The sequence below is a fragment of the Porites lutea genome, chromosome 3 (genome assembly GCF_958299795.1).
Source record: "Porites lutea chromosome 3, jaPorLute2.1, whole genome shotgun sequence".
Classification (NCBI taxonomy): Eukaryota; Metazoa; Cnidaria; class Anthozoa; order Scleractinia; family Poritidae; genus Porites; species Porites lutea.
The window spans coordinates 39860188-39881366 of NC_133203.1; the positions used below are offsets into that span (position 1 = coordinate 39860188).

The 21179-nt window shown below is 39.1% G+C and overlaps 3 protein-coding genes across 3 annotated transcripts in view; 2 read left to right on the plus strand and 1 right to left on the minus strand.

Moving 5' to 3' along the window:
* LOC140932284 (uncharacterized) overlaps nucleotides 1–16526 on the minus strand; it is a 62106-nt gene extending 45580 nt beyond the window's left edge. The window contains exons 1-3 of the mRNA XM_073381904.1: nucleotides 16519–16526; nucleotides 13842–14413; nucleotides 596–607 (exon numbers count right to left, since the gene is read on the minus strand). Of these exons, the coding sequence (XP_073238005.1) occupies nucleotides 596–607; nucleotides 13842–14413; nucleotides 16519–16526 (592 nt within the window). The remainder of the gene's footprint in view (nucleotides 1–595; nucleotides 608–13841; nucleotides 14414–16518) is intronic.
* Nucleotides 15832–18922, plus strand: LOC140932285 (uncharacterized). Its single transcript, XM_073381905.1, has 3 exons — nucleotides 15832–16924; nucleotides 17211–18798; nucleotides 18878–18922. The coding sequence occupies exons 1-3, from the start codon at nucleotides 16902–16904 to the stop codon at nucleotides 18920–18922; spliced, it is 1656 nt and encodes a 551-aa protein (XP_073238006.1). The 5' UTR covers nucleotides 15832–16901.
* On the plus strand, nucleotides 18759–20654 carry LOC140931111 (uncharacterized). The gene has a single exon (XM_073380862.1). The coding sequence runs from the start codon at nucleotides 18940–18942 to the stop codon at nucleotides 20248–20250; it is 1311 nt and encodes a 436-aa protein (XP_073236963.1). The 5' UTR covers nucleotides 18759–18939; the 3' UTR covers nucleotides 20251–20654.
* The last annotated feature ends 525 nt before the right edge of the window (nucleotides 20655–21179 follow it).

Below are 21179 nucleotides of genomic sequence, written 5' to 3' on the forward strand. Positions count from 1 at the left end.
TTTTTACCTGTGCATCCTGTAGACTGTTGCGTATAATTCACTTTGTGGAGGATTGGTATTTACGTATTTCTGCAAAACATGCTTTTAAAAAAGTCACTTTAAAACCACTGTGCCACCTTGAAAACTACATTTTTTTTCTAAAAACTTTGAGATGATACAAAATTTAGCTTTACTTGTAACTGCCTGCAGGTTTTGTTAAATGGTTCAAGCTGAAATGAATCGTAGACCGATTGGCAAAGCTTCCAAAAGGGCTGTCATAACTTTTGACTTCCTTTAAACAAACGGATGTTCCAGCGGACTCTACCAGAAGAAATCTATACTGGATATTTGAAAACCACACAGTTCATTAAGCTGTTTTTAAAGTTTAAGCCAGTAAGTTTATCAAAGCACTGAAAACTGAATGTTTTCAGAACGTGTAGTATACAAAAACAGTACTTAAGGAGTAGGTTTTTAAATTACACATGTTTTGACTCTGTGCAGATTTGTAATTTGCTGTCACGCAAAAAATGTTATTCAGCAAATGCACTGTTGCCTTCTTTGGCCGCTATAATTTGTTAAATTCAAGACAATTTTCTTTCATAAATCAAGAAAAAACTGGTGTTAAAAGCTATGAAGAACAAATTAAGCTGACATTACTTCGTGATTGTAAGCCAAGTTGAATTTTTAATAAAGATGCCGTTGATATCTCGTCAGCGAAAGTTGCCACTATGCATGAACTACAACTAGACACATCATAAGAGCTGACATTTTTTTTTTTGTTGAGAGACTCATCGCCAGCAATTTGCAGCATATTTGATTCTTTTCATGTTGGTTTGTTCATTCCAAAAAAAAACTATCATGGTCAAATGTAGAGTAGAAAGTTAATCGCTAACAAATCCAAAAAGGCAGAAACTCCAATTAAACAGTGTGCAGTGTGATTGACAACTTAAAAGAAAGCTTCTTGAAAGAAACTTAACCAAAAATCTAAAACCCATTTACCTCAGTCTTTGAGGTAACGCTACGAGAAAATTTTGGTTGGTTTCTCACTGAAAGTGTCATCCACAATTTATGCCAAAAATTGCTGCATCAATGATTCTCGTGCTACGCAATTCTCGTCACACAGGAAATGAGACGCGACTGGTAACTTCCTTTTGAGTGGTACTGTAAATTTGCTGTCTTGCCAATCGCCTTCCACTCCTTTAGTCAGCATTCGAGTTACATTGCCATCCTTTAGGACAACATGATCTGTAATCAACCTTAATATTCCCCTGTTGTTGCTTGGCAACTGGTCAGCGTTGTTTTGCCTATAGATGGGTTAAAATCTGGAATGGATTAAGCAAGCACCTGAGGACGTTAACTAGCTATGACAATTTTAAACGATGTATTTTTAGAGAATATTTAAGTAAATCATGTTAATATATTAATTATTATACATTCATTATATTTATTTAAGTTGACGATTATTATTCTTTTTTACTTTTTTTCCTTGTGATATTGGTGCTGAAAAGCCCTTTTAGCAAGCAATAATAAATGTATGTATGTATGTCCTTTCCTCAACCATAATTATACATATCCTTATAACATAACAAAAGTAAATCGCGCGCTCTGATTGGTCAGTCAGCCACAACCATTTGCCCGCGGGTGCACACCAAGAAACTGAGCTAGCGCAGTAAAATTTGGGCAAATTCAAAAAATCTCCTCTCCTGACGGTAAAATACACCGATGAAATGCACAGATGAAAAGTGGAAGTTGAAGAAAATACTGCGCTGTCCCTTTGAAGGAAAAAAGACAAACAATCAAGCGACAAATTTGCCCTGGATGAATGAATCACTGTTTTCCTCGCGGCTAGAATCGGCTGAAGGAAAATTGAGCGAGCGAAGATTTAAGGTACATTTTGTGTGTTTATTATAGAAGAGAAAGTCTGTTTGAAATGTAAATTTATCAATTAGCATTGTGTTATTGACTTTTTGGTCAAGCTGATGCTAAATTCAAGCAAATATTTTAGGAAACACGCTCGAATTCGAGACAGCTTTGTTGTGAAGTTTTCATCGCATCGATTAAAAATTTTAGTTGAGTTTAAATGGGCACATTACGCTAAAATAAGCGAATTTCATTTGAGTACAGAAACATTTGGGTTTTCAAATAAATTTTTCAAAAAATAACTTCTCTGTGTATTATTTTGTTCCTCAGAGTTCATTCATAACAGTTGTTCAGAGAACGGTCGAAAAACAACTGCTTCAACGGCGGCTGTCTGTCGGCGAATTTCAGTAGCAACTTTGACTTTCATAGCTGGATTTCCACAGACAGATTTCGATACAAAGCTAGTTAATTTCTTTTTAAAATTAGTGTTACCTGTTATTCTAAAGGAATTACAAATTATCAAATTTTCTGATTTCTACTTTACGTTTATTTCAAAAATTGTCACATAAATAAGCTTGATAATTATTTCATTTATTAGTTTTAGCTTATTTTTTAGAGTCTTTTTAGTTGGTGTTTATAGTTGCAGCTATAGTTTTCCCTCAAAGTTTTTACCCTAATATTAAGAGCAAGTAGAGAGATGCCATTCAGAATAACAACCAAAAACGTTTTGCAATTTACCTGAAGACGGAGAACGGTTGATTCAGCGAAAGAAAAACTCAAAGGCAAGTTTTTGAAAAACATAGAACATGGTTTGTTTACGCACGGGAAGATGGGAGCATACATGAACTTGTACCGATGACTCAGCCAAGGCAAATGGAAAATAATGTTTTTGATTATGTTATAAAAGAAATGGTAAACGTTGCAGCTGTGCAACCATGGAGTTATGGATGCACTTGAGAGGTTTGCTAAGCACTCAAGAAGCTAGAGTCGGACTCTTACGCATCTTGAGTGCTTAGCAACCTCCCGCGTGCATCCATAACTCTATGGTTGCTCGCTGCACGTTTACCATTTCTTAATTTTCATATTTTGATGGCATGTCGATCAAAATGTATCTTACCCTACCAAGTAACGTAATATGCTTAAAGGAAAAAATATAAAACCATCTTACTCATTTGAACTCTTTTGTCCCTGGAAAATTTGCTCAAACGAAGCCTGAGGTCACGCAGTTTATAAATGTGCGTCTGTTCTTTGGTCTAGTTCATTTCAAGTCATCAGTGTGTTCGTGATCAGTACCGAATCAGCATATCACTATCACAACTAACGCACTCATAATGTATGTAAGATTGCCTTACCTTTAGTAACAAGACCTTGCCGTTTTCATCAAATAACACAAGGGAAAACAAGATGAAACCAAGAGCTGAAAGATTCACAAATGAAATGATGCGATGGCCGCCATCGTGATTTTACCTTGCCTGCGAGCAGACGTCTCCTATTTCCTTTGCAACAAAGGAAATAGGAGACGTCTGCACGCAGGTAAGATTTCACCTTGTGAGAGAAATCTGGGGAGAGTTCAAAAACCCATGGGGACTGGGGACGCAAGCTCGGTTAGCAGTTTTTCTTTAGGGAAAAAGGCATGCCTTATCACTCCGACTGCAATATTTATTTATTCAATGAGATCAAAGCTATAGTTCTTCCAATTTGGTTTGCAGATTTTATATGAGGAATAAACTGAACCACTAAATACTTTTAGCTACAACGTATTTAGCCTCCCCCGCAGAAGTTCTTTAAAGGGTTCGTCACGCGTTCCTGTCCCACTAACTTGCGCTGATTGGCTCTGCGATAATTCTCCAACTGATATTTGAGAACAATGGGAAAGGAATATGTCTTTCGGTTCAACAGACGTTAGTGTAACCTGCGATAAATAGTCTAAACTGTTGCTAACTACCATTTATATAAGAAAATGTTTGGAAGGAGCCGACTCACTTGGAAAAACACCACGTTCTTAGGGAAAGTTCATTTAATATGACAAGGGGGGGGGGGGGGGGATGAAGATATTGAAACTCGAAGCTTAAAATTTTAGCAGCCCCCCTCGCTAGCGGTTCAATTTTTTAGGAGCCCCCTCCTTGGTAGTCGAAAAAATTTCAGAGCCCCCCCCCTCCCCTCCTTCATTTCTTATATAACGTTTCTTGTTACAGAGTCATCGTTTTTATAGTTCCCGTTAGCAGATTTTGAAATCTTGTTGTATCAATGTGGTTTTATTATAAAAAGTTTGAGCATTTCTAATTTTTGAAATTTTCTAAAGCATTTTTGGGATGAACAGGAGTGTAATAATTACTGAGACTACATTTGTTGTATCTGTAAACCACGTGATATAGCTGAGTTGCACAGGTCATTAAATTGTTGAGTTGAAAACCATCCGATCTGTATGATGATGTCATGTGTTGGTTTTGAAGTATACAAATTTTCGGAGCCCCCCCTCCTAGCGCAACAATTTTTTCAGAGCCCCCCCTTCGGATGTCTAAAAATTTTCGGAGCCCCCCCTCAATATCTTCATCCCCCCCCCCCCTTGTCATATTAAATGAACTTTCCCTTAGTGGCGGGGTTTTACTGTGTTATGAGGTAGTTGCCTTTAGTTTTGTTTTTCAGTGTTGGTATTTTTAAGATTTTGCTGGCTTCGTGATAAACAGTTTATAGACTTTTATAGACTTAGAAACTTAGAGATTCAATGTATTTCCCCACATGGTTAGTTCCAGAGTTTTTGTCTAGTATTATCCATTTGAAGTATTTGTTAAATTTAGTTTTGGTTTTAAGTATGTTGAGGGCTTGTGTAGCTCACTTGGCTTTTCAACGAGAGGACAAAGACTCTGTTCTTTCTCTTTAAACAGCAGTTTATCCTTCAACAGCTACTGACAACAACTCTACTACTCAACTAGCTTACACAGCGAATTAAATAACCAAACTGTAGACTTATTTTGAGTTAGTTGACCGGAAGAGTTTCTATTGAATACTTTATCGTCTATATCGCAGCAGGTTTGCTATTACCAAAGAACCACTTAAATGCTAACAGTGAAACTTCCCAGAAGGACAAAACAAACAAAACAAGAACTCAACTGTGGGTAAAACTCATGGTCAGCTGTACTCCTCAAACAAGCCTACTTCAAAGAACCAAAACTAAATTTAACAAATGGATAATACCAGACAAAAACTCAGGAACTAACCATGCGGGGAAATACATTGAATTTCTAAGTTTCTAGGTCTATAAAAGTCTATAAACTGTTTATCACAAAGCTAGCAAAATCTTAAAAATTGCAACACTGAAAACAAAACTAAAGGCAACTCATAACAACTGTATTAACTGTCGCAAACAAAACCAGTTTACTTAGACTTGGATTCTCAAAAATGAAGCACACGAAGTAAAATCTAGCGTAAAGTAAGAAAAGCTAGATCTGAGTGGTTATTCGAGGAGCTTGGCTGGACTTTCGGATAATCTAACTTCCCAAGAGAGGATAAAGCTCGCTTTTATACTCTCTTGGGTAAACGGATTATTTTTCATAAATGCTTGCTACTTTTTCTATAGTTCTTCTTTGTCTGCAAGGATTTTTTTTTATCTCATTCAAGTGACTTATTTTCAATTATTCAATATCTTTTCCAATGTCCAAATTTGATCCCAATTTTTTTTTTCCGCGACTAAATGGTGAATAGACCTATAAGCCCCTCAGTAAATTGGTTAAATAACAAAGGTTTTTTTGAACAAAACGTGAAAAATCATAGATAACTGGTAAAAGTCGTTTGACTATAATCATCTTCGTTTTCAAAGGTCAACCGTAGATTGATGAAAAAAAAAAGTGGCGAAAGTTTGTGATAAACACGGTAAACTTAAGCTTCTGTCTGATCCAGCACAAGAACAGTCCAATTTGACTTGTCCAATAAGAAGTTACTGGAATTCTAGCCTACGGAGCAAGCCTTCCTGCCGAGTTCGCCAAGAAAGTTGTCAAAGTTGGTATAACTTCCCTTTCCCCTTCCATTTTTTTTTGGTCTCCCTCCAACTTCCGCGCAATAACTCGATTGGAAACGCTTAGTACGTAGGCTATTGGATTTCATAAATGTCAAATCCCGAGGGGAAGTATCATTACTCAAGAAAAGTTTTTCACCGGGAGCCTCCGCCCTGCAGAAAAGGTACCCATTTCGATTACTTTCTATTGACAATTGGTATCCCCTTTACATACCTTGTAGTTTAGAACTCTGCAGCCCACTAAACTGTAATAAATACACTGTTTTTTTAATATCAATAAACCCGCACGAAATCGACGTGAGTTGATTTCCACTGCCGTGTGTGGCAAGTTTTTTCACCAAGCAAACACGCTAAGGAATCATAAGAGAGTTCACACGGGGGAAAAGCCTTTTGAATGTAAACAGTGTGGCAGATGTTTTAGCCAAACAGTTCACCTAAGGATTCATAAACGAGTTCACACTGGTGAGAAACCTTACGAATGTAAACAGTGTGGAAAGTCTTTTAACGAAGCAAGTAGCCTGAGGAAGCATGAAAGAATCCACACTCTATTGTTAAAGTCGCGTAAATTTTCCCAGAAAAACGAGATTCTGCTGTCTAAACGTTTGGAATCATGTAAGCTGAAGAGAGCTGGGGGTAAAAACGTTGATCTTCAGAGGGCCCAGACTTTACAAACAACCTGGCAACACACAGAGAGACTGGAAACAGTGGTGTCGCAGACCCGCAATCAGTCATTAATGAGAAACACAGCTGTTGGATGTGTCAAGAGGAGATGAGTAGTGAGGCTCTTCTTCTTCAACACTATGAACATCATATGACCTATGTTTGTGAAGACGATTCTTAAAGTCAAAATGCGTTTCAGTTCTTGTAAGTTCTTTTCGGTTCTTTGGCAAAATTTTTCTAGTTTCAACTTGAAAAGTTTGTTTTTTTTGAAAGTTTGTTACTTTTATACCTGCGATTCATTCCATGCGTACAATTATCAGGAACTACAAGTATGAACGATGAAAAAACAGCTTCTGTGTCTTAAACAAACTAAAATAACTGACAATACGCTTGCCTGGTTTAAATCGTATTATCTGACCGGTTCCAGCGTGTCTCTGTGAATGGTAGTCTCTCAGATCAGTTTCCTTTAAAACAAGGTGTTCCTCAAGGATCATGTTTGGGCCCCTTGCTTTTCACTATCTACACGCGCAAACTGTTTCACATCGTTGAACGCCACCTCCCACAAGTTCACTGCTACGCGGACGATACACAGCTGTATGTATCATTCAGCCCCAATCGATCTGCGAATGCTGATTTTGCCATCAAGTCCATGACTGACTGTATCAGTGACATTAGGAGTTTGATGATTCCAGATTTAAGCAATAGAAAACGTTTTCCGTGTTTGCATAGCCTGATATAAACACGAGAGGAGTTGGGAGAATTCGAGACAGTTATGCAAACCCGAGACGAAGTCGAGGGTTTGCATAACCGTCGAGAATTCTCCCAACGCTTCGAGTGTTTATATCAGTCTATGCAAACGCAGGAAAAAAGTTTTCTATTGCTTTTATCCAATAACTTTCCCGAGAAAAAAACGCAAAACTCTTTGTATGGCACTGATTAAAAGAGAAATTCTTACCAGTCGCAAAATCTTGTCCACGAAGTCTTGAACGCGTAATCAGTTCTTGTTTTGCAAAAAGATGCTTTGCAAAATACGGATTTTTCTCGCTTAAAATGTCAACTTAAGCGTAGAATAATTGACTCACCTTCTTTGTAACGATTTTCCATGTTTCAGCCGACGAAGGAATGGATAAATAAAGTAACCTTGTCGAGTTTTGAACTCGAACACTTTTTCAAATTCGTGCTTGCGTGATCACAGGGGGCCCACACAATCTGTTTGTGTAGCCGATTGTTATTTTATAGTAAATGTACTGGATTTACCGTTTGCTTCACCTTTAGCGATATATCGCTAACTATGTATATAAATCAATGATAAATAAACGTTGAATTACCTTGCCTGTGGTGTATAGTCGTCCTTTTGCCTCAAAAGCGGTTTTTTGGGCGATTTTGAATGAATTTGAGTTCGCCGTTGACTGTTCCATATATAAGAAGGCACGTATGGATCTTGCTACGCATTCCAGTCGCTCGAATACTGTGGGATTTTGATTTTCTTCGAGGGCTAGCTCCGGGCCGTTTGGATGGATTTTCGATTGGAAGGTACGAGAAGAATCGTGAATCTTTTGACCTTTATGCTGCGAAGTTTGAAAGCGGAGCGATGCGATTTTGGGGGAAAAAATCGCTCCGGCGCTGGAACCCTTTCAAAACAAGGATTCCTCCCTTGTCCTTCTTATATATGGAACAGTCAACGGCGAACTCAAATTCATTCAAAATCGCCCAAAAAACCGCTTTTGAGGCAAAAGGACGACTATACACCACAGGCAAGGTAATTCAACGTTTATTTATCATTGATTTATATACATAGTTAGCGATATATCGCTAAAGGTGAAGCAAACGGTAAATCCAGTACATTTACCATAAAATAACAATCGGCTACACAAACAGATTGTGTCTTATATATGGAACAGTCAACGGCGAACTCAAATTCATTCAAAATCGCCCAAAAAACCGCTTTTGAGGCAAAAGGACGACTATACACCACAGGCAAGGTAATTCAACGTTTATTTATCATTGATTTATATACATAGTTAGCGATATATCGCTAAAGGTGAAGCAAACGGTAAATCCAGTACATTTACTATAAAATAACAATCGGCTACACAAACAGATTGTGTGGGCGCCCTGTGGTTGGGTCGACTGATGTTTGTCCTGTAACAGTAGCTAGAAACCTTGGCTCATGGTTTGATGAGCAGCTCACTATGTCAACTCATATTAGCAAGTTATTTGGTGTTGCCTTTTCCCATTTGCATAATATCAAACGCATTCGCAAGTATTTGTCTCGAGAATCAACGGAAATGCTTGTCCATGCATTTATTACATCTCGTGTTGATTATTGTAACAGTCTTTTGTATGGGCTGCCCAACTACCAGCTTAACAAATTCCAGAGAGTTTTGAATGCCTCTGCCAGGCTATTTTGTAATACCCCTAGGTTTTGCCACATCTCACCCCTTCTTCGTGGTCTGCATTGGCTTCCTGTTAAAGCCCGGATAGAATTTAAGATACTGCTTATTACGTTCAAAGCAATTCACGGCCTTGCTCCTAAATATCTATGCAATTTACTAACATTTAAATCGTCCTTATATAACCTTAGATCTTCAGATAGTATTTTACTTTCTATGCCAGCTGCCCGATCGAAGACGTTAGGTGATAGGGCTTTTATGGTAGCAGCGCTAAGGCTCTGGAACTCTCTTCCAAAAGAACTTCGTTTGATTACTAATATAAACAGTTTTAAGGCGCATATTAAGACTTATCCTTTTAAAACTTTATATTGGTGAGCAATTTTATATTCACTTCTTACTTGCATGCATATATATTCTTTTTTTTATTTATTTATTTTATTTATTTATTTTTAATGCATTATCTTTTATTTGTTTCTTTTAAGTAATGTAGTTGTAATGCGCAGCTGATCATTCTCATGTTAAGCTACGCCCAATAAGTTCATAAATTATTATTATTATTATTATAAAACCCAGGTTTTAGCCCCACTTACAGCGGGTTATAAGTGGTTTGTCTTCTACATACCATTTACGGTAATTAATATAACAACTGAAGTGTTTCTGAACCCACAGCTGTAAGAACATAATAAAAACAAGACTATAGCATATGGACCAAAGAGAAAAAAGCATTCCTTAAAAAAATCTCATTCCATGATTCGTCAAGCGAGAAGTGATAAATGCACGCCTTTGGAGAATTTTCGTTGCTACTTACCGTATTTATTCGATGAACCGCCCTGGGCGCGTATTATTTTTGGACCTTGAGAGTGGCCTCGTATTCGTGGTGGGCGCTTATTCGAGGCTGGGCGCTTATTAAATTTTCACCATTTTCCGCAATCGTAGTATGTTTATTTTGCAACAAAAGAATAGAAGCTAATAACAAAACGGGGAGAAGTAACAAAGCAAGGTTTCTGTAAAATACTCTGAAGAAAACTCCGTCCTCGGGGAAGTCTCTTATTAGAATTTACTCACTAAAGTGGGTGGGGTGGCGGTGAGCGCTTATTTGAGTTTGATTGGGAGGAGAAGGGGGTGGGTGCTTATTAACTTTTTCTGCCTTTAGGATGAGCGCTTATTCGAGGTGGGCGCTAATTTAAGGTTGGGCGCTTATTCGAATAAATACGGAAATTTTCTTGAAAGTTTCTTGGAAAATAGCGCGCGTAAGAAAAAGAAAAACAAATTGCGCCATCATCACGTCATTTCCTTTTTTTCTTCTTTTAAACAGCTCCTGTCTTACAAGTTTCCCGTGAAGTCATCTGTGTTTCTGTAGTCTAATAGATCATGGGCAACGACCAATCACAGCGCGCTTAGCATCCAGTATATTATATAAACTGTCCACCAAGCAGCACGCCGCCAGAAAACACTTAGTTATTGTAAAAAGGCCCCTGTGACTTGTCAGGAAAGAAAGGCCGTACACAGCAAATAAACAGGTTTGATGTCCACAATCCTATCCACGAGTACATGCAAGAAGTAATAGAAAACTGACCAAAAACAAAATTAAAACGTTCCGTATCTTTGTCAACCTTGAGGTTTTGACGAAAATAGTTAAAACGAGACCACAACAAAACACATCGTATAGCAGTCAGGAATTTTCTCAACGTTCTCAACATGTGTCTGTTAAGTCGTACACTTTACAATAAAACACCCCATACTAAAGTCACTTGATGGTATTACTTTATGGCCGATTTAATAAGTTCTAAAAATCCAAGACAAGAAAGCCAATTGATAATTGTATCCCTTTAAGCAAGAATAGCTAGTAAGAACACGCATAGAGAATTGCTCTAAAAATTAGAGGATTACACTTGAAGAAATCTCGAAAGGGACAGGAAGGCCTCATAATACCCCGCCAAGGGACAGAGTAATGAAGGGCATTAGACAGCCCCTTTGAGGTAGCCTGTACACAGCCTGTACTCTGTTAGCTTTCGACCATGTTTATGATAGATTTTGCAAGTGTAAAATATGTAAATGTAAAATATGTAGCGAGGACGCGAGCGAATCGAGCGCGGAGCCCTCGCCCCTTGCGCTCGCGGTCAATAAATCCCGTGTGGCGCTCGGCGACCTCTAAAGAGAAATAGAGGGTGTGTGATCTGGCTATTTCGAGGAAGCCAAGCTAAGGGGAACCAGGGGGACTTTAAAACTCAATAAGGTGGATTAAATTCAGGTTTACACTTCATTTTTAAGTCACTAGTACTTCACCTTCACCTCAGGCTCTCCACATAGTGCGCGTGCTGCTGTTTCGTGACCTTTTCCCAACTCCCCCAAACGGACAGCTTGCTTACAAGCAATATGAAAGGGGAGGAATTTCACTGGTTGAAATGAAATGAAAGGGCAAAGAAATCTATATCTATTGTTATGAGGATCAGAATTATTTTTAGTTTATCTGTCATGCAATTCCAGACTTTTCTAGAATTATCTTATCTTCTGTAATATTCCAGAAATATCTGTAATGTGACTCAGCAGTTTCCACAAATAGTAGATGTTGTAATACACTATAAATAGCAACGGAACATTCTAGATGCTTAAAGAAAAAGTATAAAAGCAGGCTTCCAAGTAACAGAGGTTGCTGTGTGTGTGTGCCCGAGGGCTTTCCCTCGTGGCTAGCTGTGATTGAACTTATCAGCTATGGATGCTATACTGTGAGAAAGCTATAACCAACAGCGATAACTATGGAGGAGCTATAACCTTTGACATTGCTATATCTGGAGAGAAGAAAGAGACGATAGCAGAAAAGAGGAGAAGATAAAAGAGTTCATGATGAAGTTCCCCGTACGAGTTTGTGAACACAGAAAAGCCAATGAGTGGATAGGATCCAGTGAATCAAGAAAATCAAGCATTGATGTCTCAAGTCAGTGGAATTGGGACTTGTTCCTGTATGGCCATGAAAGACAGTAAGCCTGCCTGCTTTACGAACTGCTTAACTTAATCTTTAACCTAAGTAACTATAACAGTGTATAACTAAATAAACAATAGTTAAAAAGGGTAACTGCTCGTTGTCACACTTTTGTTGCGTGCCTTATATCGTACTCGGGAGTTCTTTTCACTTATACCTTGTTCGCGGACATCTCTTGGTTGTTCCGTCACGTAACAAAATTGGGGGCCTGTCCGGGAGTGTTTTTTTCGTTTCCTGTCCGGGAGTGTTTTTTTTCGTTTCCTGTCCGGGAGTGTTTTTTTTGTTGCCTGTCTCGTAGTGTGTTTTTTTGTTTCCTGTCTGGAAGTTTTTATTTCTGTCCGGAAGCCTTTTTTTCTGTCCGCATCATACTGTTGTTATTGCATTGACGTGAGCAGTTACTGACGGTAATTGGTGATCCTCATAAAAATTGCAGTTAAGAACTATTTCACCCTGTAGTGTGTAGCATCCAATGTTCGTAACGGTTATCGTTGTTTATGCCCAGAGTTTACAGTTGAAGCGATACAAAGGTTGTATTGATGACCTAAGTGGTCAAAATCAGAAGTTGTTTCCGTAGTCAGCAGAATTATTAGTTGCAGATAAACATGAGTCCTGGAATTCGGTGAGCAGTTTTCAGAGTAGAAGTCATTGAAGTATTTGTAAGATGAATTATATTTGCAAGATTCTAGTAGTGCTCTAGAGAGAGAGCAGGAATCAATGTGTTGGTGGATGTATTTCCATTGTTTACAAGAATACAAGAGTTTTTGTGATCTTTGTGATCGAGAGTTATGTAAGGAGAAGTACATGTGATAGTGTAATCACGGTTTTGGGCATAAGATATATTGTAGAATTTCTCCAAGAAAGTTCATCCTTCGGCTAAACTTTCTTTTGCTGAAGGGGGAGGGTGTTATGAGGATCAGAATTATTTTTAGTTTATCTGTCATGCAATTCCAGACTTTTCTAGAATTATCTTATCTTCTGTAATATTCCAGAAATATCTGTAATGTGACTCAGCAGTTTCCACAAATAGTAGATGTTGTAATACACTATAAATAGCAACGGAACGTTCTAGATGCTTAAAGAAAAAGTATAAAAGCAGGCTTCCAAGTAACAGAGGTTGCTGTGTGTGTGAGTGCCCGAGGGCTTTTCCCTCGTGGCTAGCTGTGATTCAACTTATCAGCTATGGATGCTATACTGTGAGAAAGCTATAATCAACTGCGATAACTATGGAGGAGCTATAACCTTTGACATTGCTATATCTGGAGAGAAGAAAGAGACGATAGCAGAAAAGAGAAGAAGATAAAAGAGTTCATGATGAAGTTCCCCGTACGAGTTTGTGAACACAGAAAAGCCAATGAGTGGAAAGGATCCAGTGAATCAAGAAAATCAAGCATTGATGTCTCAAGTCAGTGGAATTGGGACTTGTTCCTGTATGGCCATGAAAGACAGTAAGCCTGCCTGCTTTACGAACTGCTTAACTTAATCTTTAACCTAAGTAACTATAACGGTGTATAACTAAATAAACAATAGTTAAAAAGGGTAACTGCTCGTTGTCACACTTTTGTTGCGTGCCTTATATCGTACTCGGGAGTTCTTTTCACTTATACCTTGTTCGCGGACATTTCTTGGTTGTTCCGTCACGTAACACTATCGTTTCGGACCTTAAAAAGGCCTTAAACGACTTAGAGATGCATTTTATCGCTCTGAATACAGGTTGATTTCCACTGACGCGTTTTTGGCTACGCACTTTAACGCACGTGAATATCAATCACGTAAATAATGTAGAGGCAAGGTATAAAGTGCCGAGATAAACTTGAAGTTGAGCGACAACTTTTACGCTTACGAGCGACTGTTGATGCTTTGTCGCTATTTTATTTGCAAAGGTAAATTTTACACAAGTAAGGTTTCTCACCAGTGTGAACTTGTTTATGAATCCTTAAGTGGACGGTTTGGCTAAAACATTTGCCGCACTGTTTACATTCAAAGGGCTTTTCCCCAGTATGAACTCTCTTATGACGAGTTAAGTGTCCTGCTACACTGAAGCACTTGCCACACTCTTTACATTCGAAAGGCTTTTCCCCAGTGTGAACTCTTTCATGACTCCTTAGGTTTCCTGCTTGACTAAAACACTTGCCACACTGTTTACATTCAAAAGGCTTTTCCCCAGTGTGAAGTCTTTCATGACTCCTTAGTTTTCCTGCTGTGCTAAAGCACTTGCCACACTGTTTACATTCAAAAGGTTTCTCACCACTGTGAACTCGATTATGACTCCTTAGGTTTCCTGCTTGACTAAAACGCTTGCCACACTGTTTACATTCAAAAGGCTTTTCCCCAGTGTGAAGTCTTTCATGACTCCTTAGTTTTCCTGCTGTGCTAAAGCACTTGCCACACTGTTTACATTCAAAAGGTTTCTCACCACTGTGAACTCGATTATGACTACTTAGGTCTCCACCTGTGCTAAATCTCTTGCCACACTGTTTACATTCAAAAGGTTTTTCCCCAGTGTGAACTCTCTTGTGACGACTTAAGAGGCTGTCCGCGTAAGAACCGATAAGGCAAATTTCGGTCTATCACCGATTGCCCTGATTTTTTCAGTGGAAGACAACTATCCTATCCCATGAAGAAATATCACATTTATTTGAACCAATTCATTTTGTTCTCTATATTACAGAACGATTTTCTAGGTCACCTTAAACTAGCCTGTTTGCCGTCGGAAGTGGTGCGATTTTGCTAAAACTTTACGGCTCTGCCAAACTTGCCTTATAAAGCCGAATAATCTAATTATTTTACACACAAAAGCTTCAACTCTGATCAATATATTCAATGTTTAATGGTTGCATTCTGTGGAAATTTGGCTGAGATATGAATTTTTTAAAATGACCTTTAATTTGCTCGGCATGAAAAGTAATTTGCATAACTAGAGCTGAAGAGTAATTGTGCAAGAGTGGCACCTGATCCAGACTCAAGTCTACGATAAATCAGAAGTACTAAGACCAACCTACTTCTTAATGCAATAAAATTTGTGGGCACTCTTCTTTGCGTGGTGTACAAAGTTCCGTTAATGTTTCAAAATTCGCCATATTCACCTCAAAGCTGAAATTGTAACGGTTCACATATCATCGACTAATTTCCACACCTATAACGTTTCTAGTTATCACCAAATTTCATTAGACCCTCTAAATGTTGGAATTTTTAAAACATATGGAGAAAAGTTGATAGTCGCTTTTTTTTGTTTGTTTTTTTTTCCTGTAGGTTGTAGACGATGAACGTGACTTAATTCTCCGTATGCAAATTAGCCTAGGTGCGTCGTTTCATCAAATTGACAGGAAATATGTAATCCTTGCATTTCCCATTTTTAAGGGGAAAATAACTCTCCTTTCCGCGGAAAAACACGAACCATGACTTAGAATCCTCTTAAGATCTGGAAGAAGCAGCTGAAGAATGTATGTTTACGTCGCTTTAAAATATATGATTTAATTACTGGCCTTTCGATTCACGCATTCCTAAAAAGATTGGTGGTCGATAAAAAAAAAAAAAAAAAACCAATAACGTTGGTGTGTCGATCAATTCTATAATACTATTATCTTTTTTAAAATGATAGTTATTGATTATAATAAAATAATAATTAACTTGCCGGATCAGTCCTCTTGTCAACAGAATAAAATTGATGGGTACTCTTTTTTGCGTGACTAAATTGCGTTAAGGCCGAAAGCTCGATGATATTTGCTTATCAGAAGTATATGGCCCTATAATAATGATAATAATAAAAATGCCTCACACTTAAAGCGAAAAGAATATTTTTTTGTTAGTCTCAAAATGTTTTTTTTTTTTTTAAGAGGAAATCCATTCCTGATTGGTTTCAATTGTAACATGAATGGGACAGAAAATTTAGCTTTACTATATGGAAATGAGCTGTAAATTTCAGTTTTATTCAAACATTCGGTAGCAAAATGAAACGGGAAAAATAGTTTATTTTTTCAGTTGAGGTAAAAAATCGTCTTAAATACACGCAAAAGGGATTTTTTTTTTTAGTTTTTGTTAGGGTATAACATTCGAATTCCCACGATGGTCTTGTTTTGGTTGATACGGTTTCAATTTAATTGAATTAAAATGCAACAGGTGCCAGTTTCAAATATAATCATGTCACTGAAATCGCCGTAGATCAGATCAATTGAGCAAAATGGCTTATTCGGTTGTTTCATCAAGTTGTTCTTTCCGCGATATCGTAGAGACGGAGTGTGGTCCCAGTAGGGGTGTGGAGGGAAATGTGTTGGTCTCAGAGTGCATGGATGATATTACGTCGCACTTAGCAAGCTGTCACTTGTCCAAGTGTAGCAAAGTCAATGAAAATGAACTCATTTTAGCGAGAGCAGGTATCCGAGGCTTGTCGGAGGAACAAGTCGCTAAAATGACAATCTGCCCAAGGCACAGACACCTGCTGGGCAGGTTTTGGCGAGCGCCAAGGTCTTGTCAATACCCCGGTCATGCTGGCAAAATAATTTCTGTGACGGGAAGACATGTGGTAAATTTCCAGATGGCCAGCGAAATAAGTATTTTGTTCGACAAAACAATACCTGTCGGGTCACGTAAGTATCATTCTTTTTTCTTCTTCATGCAAAAACGTCGTCTAAACGTACATTGACATTCTAATTTCTACATTTAACATTTTACCTTGCGATGTTTTCTTAATTGCATGGCTCTGATGTTCGTTTGCAGTTCATTTGAGCTTAGAAAAGAGAGTTTATTTATTTCCATTTTTTGACAGCCGTGTATCTTGCCCCAATCAAATCTTACTTATTTCATCCTTGCATGAATAATAACTTTTTTAAACTTAAACAGTGTTTAGAACATGTCTCCGGGTTTGTAAAAATTAGAGAGACTTTCAAGTACCAGAAGGCTCAGTTAACCTCTGTTCTTTTATATAGCTATTTGTACCTCCTGTCGCAAGAAACATTCCGAAAAAAAAGACGCCTTAGGATTCCAAAGGGTCGAGAAGAGTACAATTGAACAGTCAGCAACCATGTCCTCACCTTTGCCGGAGAGGTTTGTTGGACAAGATTTCTCTAATTCTTTCTTTGATAACCTTTCCGTTCAAATATGCCTCCAGTTTTTGTATTTATACCCTCCACAAAAATCTGCTCCATTAAACAACTCCTCCCATCTCTCCATTTTAATCCTGCCATCCACCCTCTTTCCCCCATGTCCCACCCGTTACTTTTACAAGCATTTGTACTTAAAGGTGAAAAAATTCTCCTTTGTTTTACTTCTGAAAAAATCAAGTCCTTCCACTCTTTCCTTGAATTCTTAAATTAGTTCTTTTTCCTTTAAGAACCGCCAAAGATGCTGCTAAGGCTGCAATAAGCGCACACGCCGCTCAGTTGGAAACAACTCCATTCCGGCAGCCACCAATCCCGTGCTCGCCTATTGCCAGCCCATGTTGGACTCCAGGGCCGTTTGATTCAACACCTAAACCTAGCAATAACCAAGAAGTCCTAAGTGTATACAACAAAGCAATGGACGAAATTGCCACTGAGATATCTTGTGAACGAGCCCCTCTTAATTCACAACTGGATTCTTGGGAGAAAAGCAATCTAACTGAACGACAACACTTTATCCAGAAAGCAACAGAGGACTGCATGCTTGTTTGCGATGTAATAGCCCCGAAAGATGGAAAACATCTCTTCCAAGCATTGACGACTGCTCCTAAAGAAAACCTGAATGACGAAGAGAAAGTCGATGACGTGACGAAATCCCTAATGAGCGCTTACAGGAATGCCAAAACCAGGAACACCAAAACCCAAATTCTCAGTCTGTATGCTTACAAGTATTCCGTCAGCACTCTGAAAAAACTTCATTACCCGTACGAAAAATTATCAACACATCAAATAAATCAAGCAAGATGCCATGCAAGAACGCTAGGCCCGGGTACTGTTCCCGAGAAAAAAAAGTACCATCGTGTGCGTATTGACATGAGCAAATTAGACCACTTCATCGAATTCATTAATCGCCCATATTTCTACCAAGATGTCTCATATGGAACCAAAGTTTTAAAGCTGGACAGTGGTGAAACTATGGAAATGCCAAATGTCGTGCGTACAGTTACACGCTCGACGATGATCAATCAATATATGCAGTTGTGCCAAGAAGAAAAGTGTGAGCCCCTCAGCCGCACTACATTATTCAAGGTTCTAGATGTACGGGAAGCCTCTCAGAGAAAGTCACTCCAAGGTCTCGACAATACCGCCGCTGATGGATCAGCAGCTTTCCAAACGGTTGAAATGATTATTGATAGCCTAGAGAAAGCAGGATTGGAGAAAAAATGGTGCACTGAAGCCAAAAGAAAGCTTAAAGATGCTAAACGCTACTTGAAGACTGACTACCGCGTTCATTGCAAGCCGGAGGAAGCCGCCTGTCCCGACCACTGCCGCAAATTCGCCCTCAGTGACAAACAAGATCCCGATTTTCAAGAATTCTGTTCTCATCAGCACTCAGAAACTTGCGGTTACTGTGAAAATCTGAAAAATGTTCTTGATGAAGTGGAAGTACAAATTAGAGGCTCTTCCTGGCACCCTTACAGCGAAGACCAACAAGAAGATCTTCTCTACGACTTCAGGCAGGCCCGCACAAATATATTTCATTGGAAAGCTCACATCGTCAGATCAGTTAATCAAGAAGCAGCAAAGCAAGATCAGTTGAAGATGATAGCTTACAACCCAGAATCGGCTCTTCTTGTAATGGACTGGGCGATGAAGTTTCAGCAGCTCAGATATCGTGAGAAGCAATCAGATTGGTTTGGAAAGAGAGGCCTGAGCTGGCATATCTCCACGGTCATTTGCAGTGATCCAGAAAACCCGGGTAGCCTAGAATTACAGTCTTATGCTCACCTCTTTGATGCTTGTCAGCAGGACTGGTTTGCGGTCTGTTCAGTTGCTGAGCACACTCTACAAGAAATCAAGAGGCAGAAGCCACATGTTTCTAAGATCTATCTGCGGTCAGACGAAGCAGGCTGCTATCATAACAACTTCCTTATCGCTGCAGTAAAGGATTTTGGTCAGAGGATGGGTATAGACGTTTGCCGCTATGATTATTCAGAGCCGCAATATGGCAAAGATGTATGTGACAGAATTTTATGTCCAATGAAATCGTGCATTAGAAGATTCTGCGACGAAGGACATGATATTCTTACAGCGGCTGACATGAAAAGAGCACTGTCAGAAAGACCAGTGATAGGAACAACCGCCTGCGTCTGCGCTGTCGATGAGACCAGGAAGACGTTAGAGGTGAAGAAGATGGAAGGCTTTAACAGGCTACACAATTTCCAGTTCGAGGAAAAAGGCATACGTGTCTGGAGGTCATATGGGAAAGGTCCTGGTAAAGAGTTTCCTTTTGACCAGTTAGTTTCACAATCTCAAGAGAGCACCGCTCTCCTTGTCATTAGCGGGTTTTTTGATTGCAAAGATGCACGGGTTTATAAATGTCAAGAGCCCCTGTCAGAGAGCTCAGATGATGATGGGGATAACCAGCTACATTTGTTTGAGTGCTCGGAACCCGGATGTGTCAAAAGTTTCCCAACCTTTTCAGAGCTGGAGTCACATCTCAACGTCGGGGATCACATCATAAAACAAGCAAGGAAGGATTCCGAAACACTTTACGACAAACTCCGGCGCGACTGGGTGGAAAGGTTCACCACGGCTGTTAACATAACTGAAGATATGCCAAGCACATCTAGCGTCCAAAGTGCAAGTGATCAGAATGACCCGCCGCCGTCGGACCCGGCTGTTTGTATGGGTTGGGCATTGGCTAAGCCCAGGGCTGGACCTTCCAAGTTTACTGATAAAGTGAAGAAATATTTAACAGCGAAGTTTGACCTTGGTGAACAGACGGGACGTAAAGCAGACCCTCTGCAGGTTTCTAACGACATGCGCAAAGCCAAAGATGCGCAAAACAATCGGCTGTTTATTAGAGAAGAATGGTTGACCAAAAGCCAGGTGCAAGGTTTCTTTTCTCGCCTCGCAGCGACAAAAAGAAGACAACAAGGTTCTGCAGAAATTGAACTCGACCAGAGGGATCTGTTGCAAGAAGACGAGGAGTTCGAAAGGCAAAATCTTGTTGCAGAAATCGCTGAAGAATTGAGACCACAACACCCGCTATCATATGACGCTTTCAACTTATGTGTCTGTGCTAAGGAAGATCAACTTAGTCAGTTCAACGTGGCAATGCTAAAAGAAATCTTACGTCAATTTGAAATTCCATTTAAATCCAGAGAAAGAAAGAGAGATCTAATTGACAAACTTTCGTCCTTCATACGAGAGTGCACATGCTTTTCTCAGGGTCCCAAAGCGGGGTTGGCCGAAGCCCGGGAGCCCTAAATTTTTTTTCCGCGGAGCCTGGAGTCCCATCGCTTCGTTGCTTGGAGCCCTAATATCATTTTACTGTAGAGCCTGGAGCCCTCAAAACGTTTGCTACGGAGCCCGTAGCCCCAAATATTAAAATGCGGACATTCTTGAACACAGATAGCGTCATAACGTGTTTTGCTTGTTGTTTGCTGGGAATCGGAACGAGGATAGTAAAAAGCCAGTAAACTAGACTGAGGCTAACAAACATTAATTCTTTTCATTGTACTCATGCTATTCTGGGCATGCACTGCAATCCACGCTTACTATTCTTTAACTGCATCATTTGTAAAGGCTTAAAACTCTAAATTACTTAGATATATACTGCTTGATTCAGGTTTTTAAGCTTTTGTCCTACCTAGACAATGGAAAAATCCACATAGCGATCTCGTTGGATCTTTGACCTTCTCTTTCTTCCTCTGCAATGGACATGATGATTTTTTTTTTTCACGCGAAACTACTGACGAAAATGCCACGACGAAGAAAGATTTTTCAAACTTTCGGATCTGTCACATCGTGGTATGAAAGAAATCGTGGTCTTGCCGCATTTTAACCTTCGAACCCTAACACGTCATTCACTGTGTCAAATATTAAACGTATCCATTGATCACGATTGATAAAACTATTTTGCTTGATAAACTCCAGATAACTGTGAAACACGAGTAGAGTGGAGAAAAACTTATAAAAACAGCGTTTTAAAAAATAGAAATTGCTGCGGGATTTATCAGGAGACGGACCGTAAACAATAACTATGCATTTTTCTGCATGCCATTCCTAACTTTTACTGAAATGTTGTTAATTAACGATAAACATATTAATACCACCGTAAAGTTTGTAGGGTAACCTATAGTTAGTTAGGGATCTAGGAAATGTGTATGCTGATAAAAGGACTTGCAGGTGTGGTC

Excerpts from the sequence above, each read along its gene's own strand:
- LOC140932285 (XM_073381905.1), top strand. The coding sequence starts at position 16,902 with ATGTCCTCACCTTTGCCGGAGAG. Across the intron at positions 16,925-17,210 it reads TCCTCACCTTTGCCGGAGAG|AACCGCCAAAGATGCTGCTA; the intron begins GTTTGTTGGACA and ends TTTTCCTTTAAG. Across the intron at positions 18,799-18,877 it reads GTCAGCAGGACTGGTTTGCG|ACGAAGCAGGCTGCTATCAT; the intron begins GTCTGTTCAGTT and ends ATCTGCGGTCAG.
- LOC140931111 (XM_073380862.1), top strand. The coding sequence starts at position 18,940 with ATGGGTATAGACGTTTGCCGCTATGATTATTCAGAGCCGCAATATGGC.